The sequence below is a fragment of the Euprymna scolopes genome, chromosome 35, assembly GCF_053919585.1.
Source record: "Euprymna scolopes isolate OS-2025 chromosome 35, ASM5391958v1, whole genome shotgun sequence".
NCBI classification, from domain to species: Eukaryota; Metazoa; Mollusca; class Cephalopoda; order Sepiida; family Sepiolidae; genus Euprymna; species Euprymna scolopes.
Window position 1 is genome coordinate 40273015 of NC_136516.1, and position 16221 is coordinate 40289235.

The following is a 16221-nucleotide window of genomic DNA, read 5'->3' on the forward strand; positions in this document are numbered from 1 at the left end:
AATACATGTGTATATATTTAATAATATATGTATATATGTTTAATAATATATGTATATATATAATAATATATGTATATATATTTAATAATATATGTATATATATTTAATAATATATGTATATATATATTAAATAATATATATATATATATATTTAATAATATATATATATATATTTAATAATATATATATATATTTAATAATATATGTATATATATATTTTGTAATATATATATATATATTTTGTAATATATATATATATATTTAATAATATATATATATATATATTTAATAATATATGTATATATTTAATAATATATATATATATTTAATAATATATGTATATATATATTTAATAATATATGTATATATATATTTAATAATATATGTATATATATTTAATAATATATGTATATATATTTAATAATATATGTATATATATAATATATCTATATATATTTAATAATATATGTATGTATATATCTTTAATAATATATGTATGTATATATATTTAATGATATGTGTGTATATATATCTAATAACATATGTATGTATATATATTTAACAATATATGATGATATATATATTTAATAATATATGTATGCGTATATATTTAATACTATATGTTTGTATATATAAATTTTATAATATATGTATATATATTTAATAATATATGTATACATATATTTAATAATATATGTATTTATATATATTTAATAATATATGTATTTATATATATTTTATAATATATACTTATATATATTTAATAACATATGTACGTATATAGATTTAATAACATATGTACGTATATATATTTAATAACATATGTACGTATATATATTTAATAATATATGTATTTATATATATTTAATAATATACGTATTTATATATATTTGATAATATATGTATGCATATATATTTAATAATATATGTATGTGTATATATTTAATAATATATGTCTGTATATATATATATTTAATAATATATGTATGTATATATATTTAATGATATACGTATGGATATATATATATATATTTAATAATATATGTATGCACATATATATATATATTTAATAATATATGTATGCACATATATATATATTTAATAATATATGTATGCACATATATATATATATTTAATAATATATGTATGCATATATATATATTTAATAATATATGTATGCATATATATATGTAATAATATATGTATGCATATATATATTTAATAATATATGTATGCATATATATATGTAATAATATATGTATGCATATATATATATATTTCATAATATATGTATGCATATATATATATTTAATAATATATGTATGCATATATATATATATATTTAATAATATATGTATGTCTTTATATATATATGTATATATATATATTTAATAATATATGTATGTATATATATATACATACATATTTAATAATATATGTATGTATATTTGATAATATATGTATGTATATTTAATAATATATGCATGTATTTAATAATATATGTATGTATATTTAATAATATATGTATATATTTAATAATATATGTATATATATATCAATGTTTATATATATATACGTATATACATATTTAATGTATATGTATATGTGTGCATATTAGGTTCTTATATATATGCGTATATACATATTTAATATATATATATGTGTGTTATATTATATTTAATATATATATATAGAACTTAATATGGACACACACACACACATACATATATATATATATATGTATATATATATATATATATATATATATATATATATATATATATATATATGTGTGTGTGCATATTAGGTTCTTTGCAGGTTGGGAATGACAAATCCCTCTTCAGGTTTTTTTTATGTGCCTACTTGAACTCAAGTGAAATGTCATTTTTATGTTCTACAACACACCCACAATACCGCAACCATTAAGGTCTTCTATTGTATCTTGATAAGCCGTTTTCCCACGAAAATGATTTATTACATCATTGAATTCCGTTTAAAAGCAAGCATATTCAATAAGCATGCTTTCGACTACGAAACGCATCCCATTGGTCTCTTACTCCTTCTCGGTTAGCAGCTCACTGCAACGTGTTCGCCAAAAGTAATTTTCCCAAGAAAAAGAATGTCAAGTGATTAGTAATAATCTAAACCTTTGCCGGAGATAAGGTAACACCTGGGAGGGTGAACGTTTGTAGTGCTTAACAGACACATATCTAAGTCCGACAACGTTTGTAACGTTGTTCACTGACCAACAAATGTTGCGTGCAGTTTCAGTCCTAAAGGAGACTGTGACAAAGGATAGGAAATAACTCCGACTCGCTCGTTTTTTGTAGCAACAACATTTACAACATTTACTTTCTCTTTGGTACAGCCGTGACATCACCACGTGATCTAAAACGTTCTCCGTGTTTCTCACGAGATCTCGAATGTTATCTAGTTTCTCTAGTGATCATTCGCTTTCTCTATATTTATAGCTATTTTTTCCCCCACTTCGAATGCATTTACATCTGCGCTAAATGACATATCTGTAATAATATCCAACTAATTAAGCGACTTTACCAGAGAGAAGTCCAGCATAAACAAAAAAGCGATGATCGGATTTATTATTATTATAATTATTATTATTATTATTATTATTATTATTATTATCTTAATCTGTCTGCAAGTGACGTATGACGCGTTATGTGTCTCTTGTACGCACGGAATGCGTAACATTTTCAAATAATCTAAATCGTCTGAATGGCCATATTTTTATTTTGTATTCGTCATCATATCATATGGATCCACTGATTCTTTTGTTTATATTGGTTTCCCCGATATTTTCTTAGTCAGAATCCTTTCTAGAAAGACATCGTACCAATATCTTAAGTGAAAGTGATTTTTGTGGAACGGACTAGATTCGATTGTGGAACACCCAGGTCGTTAATCTATGTCGTTAACCACCAAACCACCATCACGTGGCAAAAGAGAACCATGCCAATGGGATTGTTTACTCTAGTTACAAGAAAACGAAATATAATAAAGACATTTGCTGTTTAGTAACATTCTAAACTAACGGTGGTTTCGTATATAGACATTTAATCACTACTACTGCGACTACCACAAAAAAAATTAATAATAATAATAATAATAATAATAATAGCAGCAGCAGCAGCAGCAGCAGCAGGACGCCCAGCGTTGGCCGGTCGTACAATACGCGTAAACATGATATTTTAATTAATGCAGGATAACGTATGTATTATAGAATCAATACTCTCTTGAATATTATGTATTACGAGGAATTATTTGCCCGGTGGACTAATTCGCAAAAAAAAAAAAAAAAAATAAATAAATAAATAAAAAAAATAAATAAATAAAAAAATAATAATGTTAATCAAATTCTGTCCGTGTTTGTTTACAATATTACGTCAGCTGATATTTGGGCTTGACGATGAATGCCCTGGAAAAAAATCACTTCTCATAAATGTTTAGTTTAAAAAAATGCAAACGAAGAAATAATTTGCGGCGATTTTAAATGGTATCTCCTTTTAGCGTAAATTGAACTCATTAATAAGAAAACCTCAAAATAAAATGGTAAGCTACATCCGGGCTTGAACAGATAATCATTCGACCTGCAGTCGAATGTTCTACCACTGAGCTGTATCTCCAGATATTAATAATTCTGTATTTTAAAAGAAGAAATGATTTGCCAAGATTTTATTGTCTCCCTTGCCGGTGTAACGTAAATTATTCTCCTGTAAAAAATTTTATCTATAAGAAAGAAAGCCTATTTTTAGGATCTGATTTTTTTCGATTTTCGATACTTATCGAACGAATTTCTGTACAATACATATATAAGAACACTGCCAGACATATAAATTATCTTTGTGTGAAATTTGCAAAAGATAGGCTCAGCCGTATCGGAATCTATGAGGAAGGAACTCAACCATACAAAGTGATTTTTAAATAATAATTATAATAATAATAATAATAATAATAATAATAATAATAATAATAATTATTATTATTTTAATTATTATATAAAAAGAACTTTGTGTGTGTGAGTTCGTTCCCTTTAGACTGCAAAACGGTTGGGCCAATATGAAAATTAACACGAAGGTACTTTATGTGCCTCGCAGTGTTCTTAGATAGGTTTGTGCCGGTGCCGGAATGTCTTTGATAAATATTGGTAATCGAAAAATCCGATGAAAGAAGTAACAGGCGGTTAACACCTTACACAGCCTAACATCACAAGTGTATCTGAGAAGTTTTATTACCACACAAGCTGTAAAGCCCGACATAAAAAAAATCAACAGTTTGGTCTTTGATATGATAGGGGGGGGGAGCTGACTTCTCAATCTCACTTTCTGACCCCCTGGTCTCACAGTTCTTGCAGTGGGGAAGAACTCAATACCTTCTTGTTGAATCTCGCGATCAGACTCACAGTATGAAAAAATGATTCCCATGTAGTTCTTGTCTCCATGTTTCTATTCTCGTTTTTTTTTTTCTCGCTCACATGCTCCTATTTCGAATTCCTAGCAGTGGGCCGACATCAGTAGATTTTTTTATTTATAAAACGGTCATTAACATTTTTTTTAGTTTAACATATTTCAAACTGATATCGATTATTGCACAGTAAAAATGATTAGATAAAAAAAAATCATTTTTCTTATTTCGAATTTAAATAAAAATTCAATTTTTTTGCTTGCTACATTTAAAAAGTTATTCTAGCAAATTAGCTAACAATTTATTAAACAAAAATATCGTAAAAATTTAATTTAACTTGAAAATATTATGAAAAAAAAATTACTTTTTAAATGTAGTAATCAAATAAAAAATGGATCTTTATTTGATTTAATAATTTGAAATAAGAAAAATTATTTTTGTTTTAATTTTATTATTTTTATTGTGCAATAATTTTATATTACGAGGGGCGTGCAATAAGTAATGCCCCTGGCCCACTCCCAGTTGTCTGATCTAGATGAAATTTTGCATGTGCAATGATTTATATCTATACGGGTTATGTGGCAAATTACAGCTCTGAACTAATCGTGGTTTCTGTTTTACAGGTGTTTGAACTGAGTCAGGTGTGAAATAGAGACTGTTGAATATCGAGCAGTGATCCGGTTTTTGTATTTGAAAGGACGCACACCACAGGAGACTTTTGATGAAATGAAAGAAACTTATGGTGATAATGCCCCATCATATGACCTTGTAAAACGCTTGCATCGTGAATTCAAACATGGCCGGAGGTTTGTGGAAACAGCTCACAGACCTGGTCGCCCCCCTTCTGCCATTGATGAGGCATCTCTCCGTCAAGTTGAGGCTGCCATTTTGGAAGATCGGCGCATTACTATTCGCCAAATAGCCCAAGATGTCAAGATTAGTACAGGGTCTGTGGAAACTATCATTGATGACCATTTGCATATGCATAAGGTGTCTGCTAGATGGATTCCCAGGTTGCTCACACCTTTCCAGAAGCGAGAACGCGTCGAGTGCTCGAGGATGAATTCCGAGATGTGCCAATAAGATAAGTCAAAGTCTTTCAAAAGACTGATTATACAGGATGAAACCTGGGTCCATCACTATGGTCCAGAGACCAAAGCCCAGTGGAAATACTAGGACTCACCACCTCCAAAGAAGGCAAGGGTGCAGCCCTCCGCTGGCAAGGTCATCTCACAGTCTTCTGGGACCAGGACGGAGTAGTGATGATAGATTTCCTGGCAAAGGGTACCATAATTACAGGAGCTTATTATGCTTCACTTTTGAGGAAATTAAAGGAAGCTATCAAAATCAAGAGGCGGGGCAAGATCAGCAAAGGTACCCTCCTCCTGTAGGACAACGCTCCGGTTCACAACTCTCATGTGCCAGATCAGAAGCACGGGCGTGTGGTTATGAAATACCCGACCCTCCCTACTCTTCTGACCTTGCACCCTCTGACTTTCACCTCTTCCCAGCCATGAAGTTGTTTTTGAAAGGAAAGCCTTTCCCAGATGATGCAGCCTTGATTTCTGAAGTCATGTCGTGGTTGGAGGACCAACCTGGGGTGTTCTATAAAAACGCTCTCCAGAGCTGCATAAAACGATGGGAGAAATGCATAACTCTAGGTGGTTTCTATGTAGAGAAAGACTAATAACTGTGCCAAGTTTCTTTGCTCTACTCCTATGGGAACTGAGTCAGGGGCATTACTTATTGCACGCCCCTCGTAATTTGAAGTAGGTTAAACTAAAAAAGAACGGTTCTCATGTACTTTTTGTCCGCCTATTTCTACTTTCGTGAGTCCACTGACGTCGACCCACTGCTAGGAATTCGGGATAGGAGCATATGAGCGAGAAAATACGAAAGTAGAAACAGGGAGACAATACATGCACGAGAACCTAAAAAAAAAACTAACTTTGTGCAGTGAATATGTATAAGAACTACTTACACGCTTTTTGGCATTTCTACATTACACAGACGGCGCCATTGTTAGGGGACGATAACTCCAATTTCTTCATGGTTAAATAACACGGCAAATAAATAACGAATAAGATATTTTGTCGAATACAAAAATATTTGAAAAGCAAAGCATTTATTGTATAAAAATGCATCAATATATAATTGGGAAAACATTTATTGAAAAGTCTGCGTAAGAAAATATAATTTTAATAAAACAATTTTTAAGTTAAAGCAACATTCGATTTTTTTTCCGGAACATTTTATTGAATTTTTTTGTAAAAGTGGATTTTTTTTCACACAATTGAATAATTTAAATGAAAATTATTTTCGCATTAAAAAACAACATTGGACTTTTTTTTCCCGAAACCTTTTTTGAATTAACAATATTATAATTTTAATTTTTAAATTAATAAACAATTTGAATGGAATGAAACGAATGGACTTGTTCCGTCTTTTAGCGTGCATAGAAGCGCCACCTGGCGACAGTTTAGTGAAGCGTACACAAAAAAGGACGACCCGCTTTTTTTTTTACTTTGTGGTTGACATCAAACTTTTAATCAAATAGTTACATCACGTTAAGATGGTATTTTTTTTTTCTTTTTCAGGGAGACCGGAAATACCTTCTACAACACGACCTCCCAGAACAACACCGACAACAAGACGGACACCGGTAGTATATCCAACCACAAGGGCGAGAACATCGGCACCCCGTCCAACTAGGCCGCGTACAACATGGCCACGTCCGACCCGACCGCGTCCAACGACACCCCGAGCGACAACACCGCAACCCAGAACAACAACAACACGTGCCGTGGTACCTACTAGACCACTTCCCAGCTGGACATATCCGTCTAGGCCTCGTATACACAGACCTCTACATATAGCGCCAAGTAATTATTTGTTTTAATATTTGTTTCAATATTTATCTCGTTCGTCTTCCTTTCGTAGTTTTGTTTTATTTTAAATATGATTTCGTAAGAGGATTTAAAGGAACTTGTGCACTAGTGCAAAGGTACAACTTATTTGGTTTTCAGTTGGGACATTTGGAGAGTGCATAGCAAGGGCAGATAAATGCAATTTCAGGAATTAATCGAAAATCTCACAACAATGAATGCGTGTGTTTTTTTTGTATTATAAATAGATTTAAGAAAATTATAATAACACGAAATACAGATTTTTTTAAAACAAAAATTAGCGATTTTTATTATTGATTTCGTAACAACGCCAAAATTCTGAAATTTTCAAATGCATGCTTTTTTATGGAGAAAATTAATGTAAGAAACTTATAACGAAAAATAGAGTTGTCTGTTCTTGATTTACGCTTGTCTTCCCCAGCTATGCACTCTCCAAATGTCCAAACTGAAAACCAAAAAAAATGTACCTTCGCACTAACGCACATGTGCCGATTTTTCTCATAGAAAAATCATAACAAGTCTTTTAGTTAAAATACGAGGTGCCTTAAATAAGTTTCCAGACTTTTTTATACAGACATTGAAAATTGTCGTACTCTCTTGAAAATTCAGTATGTTATCATTATACATTTTATTAGATGACTGACAAATTTTCATGATTTAGGTTCAAATGAACAGCTACAGCAGGAATTGGAATATACCATACTAAAGCCTGATTGTCACAGCTGGCGAATTTCCAAAATGCAATTGGGACGTGAGGACACTTTAGAAGAACGATATGCAATAAAATTCTGTTTTAAACTTGGAAAAATGCTACATAAACGTATGGAATGCTTCAGACTGCTTTTGGACCATCTTGTATGAATCAAGCATCGGTGTTTGAGTGGCATAAGAGATTCAAGGAAGGCAGGTATTCTGGGAGAGATGATGAGGTGTAGGAGTAGTAAGGAAGTCAGAACACCAGAGTTGATTGGCAAAAGAAAAAATTTCATGGATAAGGACCGTCGTGTGTCTATAGAGACAGTAAGTGTGCAGTTTGATGTCAGTGTGGGAACTGTACACAAAATCATTTATAAGGAACTGAAGATACGGAAGATGTGTGCCAATGTACCAGGCTACAACTCCATCCTTGGCATAGACTATTTGACTAAGATGGGCATCAAGGCAGTTCATCACCTTTCCTATAGTCCAGACCTTGCTCGCTATGACTTTTTGTTATTCCCCAAGCCCAAAGAAAACCCCCAGAGGCTGTCGTTATGAGACAATTGGGGAGATGAAAGTGGCTGTGACGAGGATCATTGACATGTTCACACAAAAGAACTTGCATGGCGCCTTCCAGAAGTTGTTGGAACGGTACAATAAGTGCATTGCAACCGGAGGAGATTACTTCGAAGTGGCCTTGGTGTGTACTATCAATAAAAGTGTCCATACAAAAAAAGTCTGGACACTTATCGAAGGTATTTGGTAAATACAATTTACTTTGATCTAAGCTTTCGAAAATTAAACTTTTACTTCTCAATGAGAAATGTTTTTCTTTTGCTCTTCAGATAAAAATATATCGTTTTAACAAACACATTATTATGATTTTCTATCATAAAAAAAGCTCTTATGAAAATAATGTTTTTACAACATGTTTGTATTACTACTGATTTTTGATTTTTGATTTTTTTTTGTATTATTACTTTTGGTTTCGATCTGTTATCGATGAGAGCCTATCGAACCAATATGTTCTACAAGTTCATAAATTGCCTAAAAATAGAAGCCTATGTTTAGTCTCGAAAGACAATGTATATCTCACGTAAAGGTAGCTGCACGTAGAATTGTGAGGCAAGTGTTGCGCAATCCTTAACAGCACCTCTCCTGAATTGGCACTGCTTGAGTCCAGTGGCAAGGAGAAGTCCGGGACGACTGGAAACAATGCCGGGACAAGCGGAGAGCGCCTAAAGCACCTGGAATTCCTATATTGTCATCCACTTTAGTACTGTTCTGAAATATTCTGCAAACAAATCTACGTACTTATTTACAATCGCTAACATCCGTTCGTTCACTAATATGATAACTTTGAAAATGTTTAACAAAGGGGCGCAACTCCGTGCCGAACAACAAGAGAAAGTGATCGGAGAGTTCCACTAATTCACAAGTACTAACCAGATTCAACGCTGCAACCTAAACATAGAAACTACGGAAAAGTAACCTTCACAATTCAGGGCTCGTACGTTTTCTAGAGAGGAGAATCCAGTAACCAGGAGAAATGAGACTGATATGATTACGTTGGGTTTACATTCAAAGACTGTTTGTTTATGTATATTCAGAGGTGGTAAAGATTTATATATAAACCAGCGGGGTGGGTGGGGCAGCTTTGCCCGGGCGTAAAATAGTAAAATACGCTTAGATATGATATTTTAATTTGTCCAGATTTCGTATCCATTATTATAGAGCCGTGATTTCGAAAGTAAAAAAAAATAAGTATTTGGGTGCCATCAGTAAGAATCGAAACCGGAACTGTAGCATTCAAAGCTGGACACTACTGTACCAACGTGACACGCATATGGACATTAAAAATTAAGAATAAACTAAGATGAATGTACAATATGTATAACGATTTTTTCAATTTTGACCCACTTTTGATCCCTTAAAAACAATTTTAACCGGCTAAAGACCCATAAAAGGACGGTCTGTACAAAATCCAATCACCTGCGACTTTTAGTTTCCGAGGAGATAGAGTTTGAAAATATGGAGACAGACAGATATATAGCCTTTTATATATTAGATAACAGGCCGCCCGACGTTGCTCTTATGTAATATACGCTTAAATATGATAATTTAATTTATGCAGATTTCGTATTTATTATTATAGAGCAAATTCTATATTGAATATTATATTGAATCTAATATATATTGGTGAAATTAAAAGTAAAAAAAAAAAAACAAGTATAACTTGCGTGTTATCAGCTAGTATCGTAACCAAAAAATTTAGCTATCACATGACCTATGGACAAATGGATTCAAAACTTAAAAAAAACCTTATTTAACGTGTATATCTATATTAGCGCATGCGGAGATGAACACTGTAAGTCGATTTATGTCAAGTTCTAATTTAAAAAAAAAAACATTTAACCACTTAGCAGCTATTTTTACCGGATAAAATTGAATCGAATTTGTTCCACAGATGCAAATGCTTTATATATCAAGTTTCCAGTCTGTAGAGCAAAAATTGACAGTAGTTTGGTAGAAACCGTTCTACACATATATAGAAACAAGGTCATACATACATACATACATACATACATACATACATACATACATACATACACATATATACATTACGTGTATTTAGGCAGAATTTTTAAATTTAAACAGATATTGTTAAAGACAAGAAAAATCTTCTATTTTATAATAACGTTTTTAATAAAAAAAGATTTCTGTTGTCTTTAAGAATGTCTGTCTAATATATATATATATATATATATATATATTTATATATATATATATATATATATATATATATATATATATATATATATATACGAGGGGCGTGCAATAAGTAATGCCCCTGGCCCACTTCCAGTTGTCTGATCTAGCTGAAAGTTTGCATGTGCAATGATTTATATCTCTATGGGTTATGTGGCAAATTACAGCTCTGAACTAATTGTGGTTTCTGTTTTACAGGTATTTGAACTGAGTCAGGTGTGAAATGGAGCCTGTTGAATATCGAGCAGTGATCCGGTTTTTGTATTTGAAAGGACGCACATCACAGGAGACTTTTGATGAAATGAAAGAAACTTATGGTGATAATGCCCCATCATATGACCTTGTAAAACGCTTGCATCGTGAATTCAAACATGGCCGGAAGTTTGTGGAAACAGCTCACAGACCTGGTCGCCCCCCTTCTGCCATTGATGAGGCATCTCTCCGTCAAGTTGAGGCTGCCATTTTGGAAGATCGGCGCATTACTATTCGCCAAATAGCCCAAGATGTCAGATTAGTACAGGATCTGTGGAAACTATAATTGATGACCATTTGCATATGCATAAGGTGTCTGCCAGATGGATTCCCAGGTTGCTCACACCATTCCAGAAGCGAGAACGCGCTGAGTGCTCGAGGATGAATTTGGAGATGTGCCAAGAAGATAAGTCAAAGTTTTTCAAAAGACTGATTACACGGGATGAAACCTGGGTCCATCACTCTAATCCAGAGATCAAATCCCAGTCAATGTAGTGGAAGCACTTAGACTCGCCACCTCCAAAAAGGCAAGGGTGCAGCCCCCCGCTGGCAAGGTCATGCTCACAGTCTTTTGGGACCAGGACGGAGTAGTGATGACAGATTTCCTGGCAAAGGGTACCATAATTATAGGAGCCTATTATGCTTCACTTTTGAGGAAATTAAGGTAAGCTATCAAAATCAAGAGGCGGGGCAAGATCAGCGAAGGTACCCTCCTCCTAGAGGACAACGCTCTGGTCCACAACTCGCATGTCGCCAGATCAGAAGCACGGGCGTGTGGTTATGAACTCCTCCCCCATCCTACCTACTATCCTGACCTTGCACCCTCTGACTTTCACCTCTTCCCAGCCATGAAGTTGTTTTTGAAAGGAATGCTTTTCCCAAATGATGCAGCCTTGATTTCTGAAGTCACGCCGTGGTTGGAGGACAAAAAACGCACAAAAACGCTCTCCAGAGCTGCATCAAACGATGGGAGAAATGCATAACTCTGGATGGTTCCTATATAGAGAAAGACTAATAACTGTGCCCAGTTTCTTTGCTGTACTACTATGGGAAGTGAGTCAGGGGCATTACTTATTGCACGCCCCTCGTATATATATATATATAAAAGACATTATTAAGGTTTTATTAGTTTTCATTTTGTCAATCGGTGGTAGTCATGTTTAAAAACACTTCAACTTCTATAGTCCGTGTCTATACAATACTAGCAGGCAGCCCGGCATTGCCCGGCCATATAATACGTTTCAAGGTGATATCTTGATTCATGCAGATTTCGTATTTATTATATTGGACCCAATATATAGTAATAATATAAAAAGTAAAAAAAAAAATAAAGACTTGCACGCCACAACCGAGAATCGAAACCAAAAACGTTTAGCTTACGATTTACTTTTTCCTTTGATGTTAATGCCGCAGCTAAGAAGGCATGTTTGTTGCAAAGTTAAAAATTATAACCTTAACGAATAGCTATTACGTTACGCATACATTCGACCTTCATCTGGCAAATTCCATTATTTTAATTTCCACACTTTTGCACCAATTTTTCCCGACTAAAACCCACAAATAAAGTTTCGCATGGGTTCGAATACCTTATAGATTAAGTGTCATGTCTACAGACCAAAAACTGACAGACGAGTTTGGTAGGTAAAATCTTTTACACAAAAATATATACGTATACATAAATACATATAGAAAGAGTTTTTTCTTTACTCTAACCTTTTTACGCAAATATTATGCAAGTATAAATCATGTAGAATATCTGCATGAATATAATTACACGTAATAGTTAACTAAAGATGATCATCCCATAAGGAAACCGAAAAAGCTAATAGGGAATTCATTAAATGAATATTTAAAAGAATATGCAAATTAGCGAGTTCTTTTGCAGATTAATGTATACATAACAATGTTGTATTTTCTTTTTAAATAAATAGAAAAAAAGGGGGTTTTAATATGAATATCCACACACACACACACACACACACACACACACACACACACACACACACACACACACACACACACACCAAATTTCTTGGAGTATAGATTTGTCTAAAATTAAATATATATTTTTTTCTTTTTTTTTTTTTTTAGGTATTATTAGTTTTGGTTTCGATCTGTTATCGATGGGAGCCTATCGAACCAATATGATCTACAAGTTCATCGATTACCTCCTCCCATTTAGTGGATACGGCCGTTTTGGAGTGATTTCTCACGCTTACTGTCCAGAGGATTTAAACATTCCCATCAGCCGAGTACCCCAGGACTTGAGAGGTGGCGGATCTAGCACCAGTATGACAGCCGGTATTGGACATAGAAGCGCCCCCGACCTCGTTGATGTTGTGCGTAAGATGCGATATGACTTCCAGTACGCGGAGCATCGTGATGCCGTTTCCGGTTACACGGCCCGACGGGTCGGCGTTATCTTCCTAGACCCGGCCGCCACGGCGGTCACTGGTGAACTGCTGTCCGAAGTGGAACGAATGGTACGACAGGGCATCGAACTGTTTGTTATTAACGTCGGCCAGGACGTCTGGACGAACCCAGAGTTCCTGTCTGTCATGGGCAGCGACTCTGTTGGTAGCAATATTATTACTATACCGACTTACGAGGATTTGGTGTTCAGGGCTCAGCATTACCCGTTCCAGTTCCGGTCGATGTGCGATGGTTACATGCCGTAACAAATGGACGTTGTTTCCGTTAAAAAAACAAAACAAAAACAACAACAACAAAATAAAAAAAAACAAAAAAAAAACAAAAACAAACAAAACAAAACAAACAAACAAAAAAGCAGCGCTCATTTTGTCGGAAAGATATAAGTTTGAAAGTTATACGGATATTTATTTTTTTAAGGTTTTAACAAAAATATTAAAAAAATAATCCATATTCTATTCGGTGTATTTTAAAATGGCGATGAATAAAAATATTATCTATTTAAACATGTTGTACTTCGTTTTGATTTAATTGAAATATTTTTAATTTAATTATAATTTTAATCCTTTTTTCAGAACATACTTGCAGATGACGCAAGAGGTGATTTTTGCTGTCTGCATATTACTATAATGTTATGGGATGGTGTTCATATAAACGTAGCGTGATTGTGCGTCGTGTTACTAAATGTCTATAGTGGGGTTCTCTAGTATTTGAACCATTTGTTACTATTCCAGTCTATTTACGTTCCGTGATCGTCCAAGTGTGTTGCGTGCGTGTGTGTCGGACATAATAACATAAACACATACATTTATTTCAACATACATCATGATTTTTTCAACTGCATCGTTGGTCTTTTGGTCCACCTGGAAATTTCATCTGTTCTTGGATGGAAGCTGGAACCTGTGGATGAATGCATTTCAACTCCAAGACGATGGTTGATCTTTATTTATCACTTCCTAGGCGTCAATCGCAGAAGGATGCGAAGTGAATATCTTTGCTTGTGTGTTTCTCTTAGTCTCCATTTTGAGACACGTCAGCTCCCTTCCAAGGGGGAGATGAGACAACCGTTAACCCATCCGCCCTGCTGGACGTCCAAATTCTAACTCATCTATTTTCTCACCTAACAGAACACGTGATAGAAAGACACGCATTTTCGATGCTAGTCAACTCCCTTCCGGTGCAACTTGCCCAGTTTACATCTCCACATGTTTGACGGCTTTTATCAAAACTTAGTTTCACATCTCATCTCATATTTACCTCACCAGTTAGATAGATAGATCGATAGCTAAATCGAGATAGACCATCCGCTCTGTTTAACGTCCTCTTTCCAACTCATCTATTTTCTCAGCTAATCAGAACACGTGACAACAGATACGTACTTTCGATTCTGGTCAAATTCTCTTCCGGTGCAACTTGTCCAGTTTACACCTCAATATGTTTTGACAACTTTTATCAAAACATAGTTTCACGTCTCATCTCTTGTTAATTTCCAATTAGATAGACAGATATATAGATAGATAAATAAACAGATGCAAATATAGATAGATAACAGCTAATTTCTCTTCTGTTCCACAATTATATAACATTACAACGTCCACATAAATAAACATATTCTCGCCGTGCGCTTACGCCTTGGTGTGTATTTTACTACGACGGCCATTTTTCACTTGTAAACAATCTCATATGCGCCATTTGGCGGCAGACAAGCGACACTACTTACCTGTGCTAAAAATAGCAGCACCCCTTTCCTTATTTCGAAGGAAGAAAAAGAAACACAAATTCAATCGTTTCTCCATTAAACAAAATAGAAAAGACTTTCATTCCGAGCTAAATCGAACATAAACATTTGCATCGGAAGATCTTTTTATTGCGATTTATCCCGTGAGGAATTAATTCTATTCATTTGTTTTTCTTTACTGAGAGCGACGCCTTTTGCAACAATACCTTCTTATTAATACAGCGCGTCTACTAGCCAGCGGTTAAAAAAACGCAAGGGAGCAGGAGGCCTCCCGAATGTGACGTCGACGAGCTCAGCAGCCAAAGGGTCTTATCAGCAGTAGTTTAAACAACCCTTTTCAGGGTTACCTTTTTCACATTAATTAATCGAATCACTGACTTCTCTTATGCGAACCACAAACTACTACCATGCAACTACTGCTGCCTGTCTGCTCACCTTTTCAATCAGCAGACTCCAGTTTTTTTTTCTTTTTTTACATGGTGGTCACCACTTATCAAGGCCCGGAATGTGAATGTGTGTTTTTGTGTGAGACTAGAAAAGGCTCGCGCATATTTTAACTAATGCAGAGGCGGCTCTGTACAAGAGTGCCCTCCCCCTAAAAATGCGTGTTTTATCCTTTTTTTTTAAAGTTTTTTTTTTCCGGCGATTATCATAGATTAAAGACTTAAGCAGAAAAAAATTTGAAAAAAAAAAAAAACTAAATTAAAAAATAAATTAAGAATAAATTTAATGACTTTTAAGAGGGTTATTATTTTTTTCGATATAACTCGTAACTGAGATTTTACAAATTTGCAATAACTATAGATTCGAACAATTGTTTAAGTCATTGTAAGAAGCAATATTGATTACGAATAAATTCATTTAAATCTTCAAACTTTAATTTTCAACTTAAGCTTTACGCTTTAGGAACACATGGGCGATAATTTAAAATGATCGTAATGACGTTTTCTTTTGTAAACAGTTTAACGGAATTCCTTCTAATTTACAGTTACAGACTTAAATTAA

At 33.6% G+C, this 16221-nt stretch overlaps 1 protein-coding gene across 1 annotated transcript in view; it reads left to right on the plus strand.

Moving 5' to 3' along the window:
- LOC145259835 (uncharacterized) overlaps nt 1-13984 on the plus strand; it is a 45339-nt gene extending 31355 nt beyond the window's left edge. The window contains exons 4-5 of the mRNA XM_080117662.1: nt 7020-7304; nt 13140-13984. Of these exons, the coding sequence (XP_079973788.1) occupies nt 7020-7304; nt 13140-13726 (872 nt within the window). The 3' untranslated portion in view covers nt 13727-13984. The remainder of the gene's footprint in view (nt 1-7019; nt 7305-13139) is intronic.
- The last annotated feature ends 2237 nt before the right edge of the window (nt 13985-16221 follow it).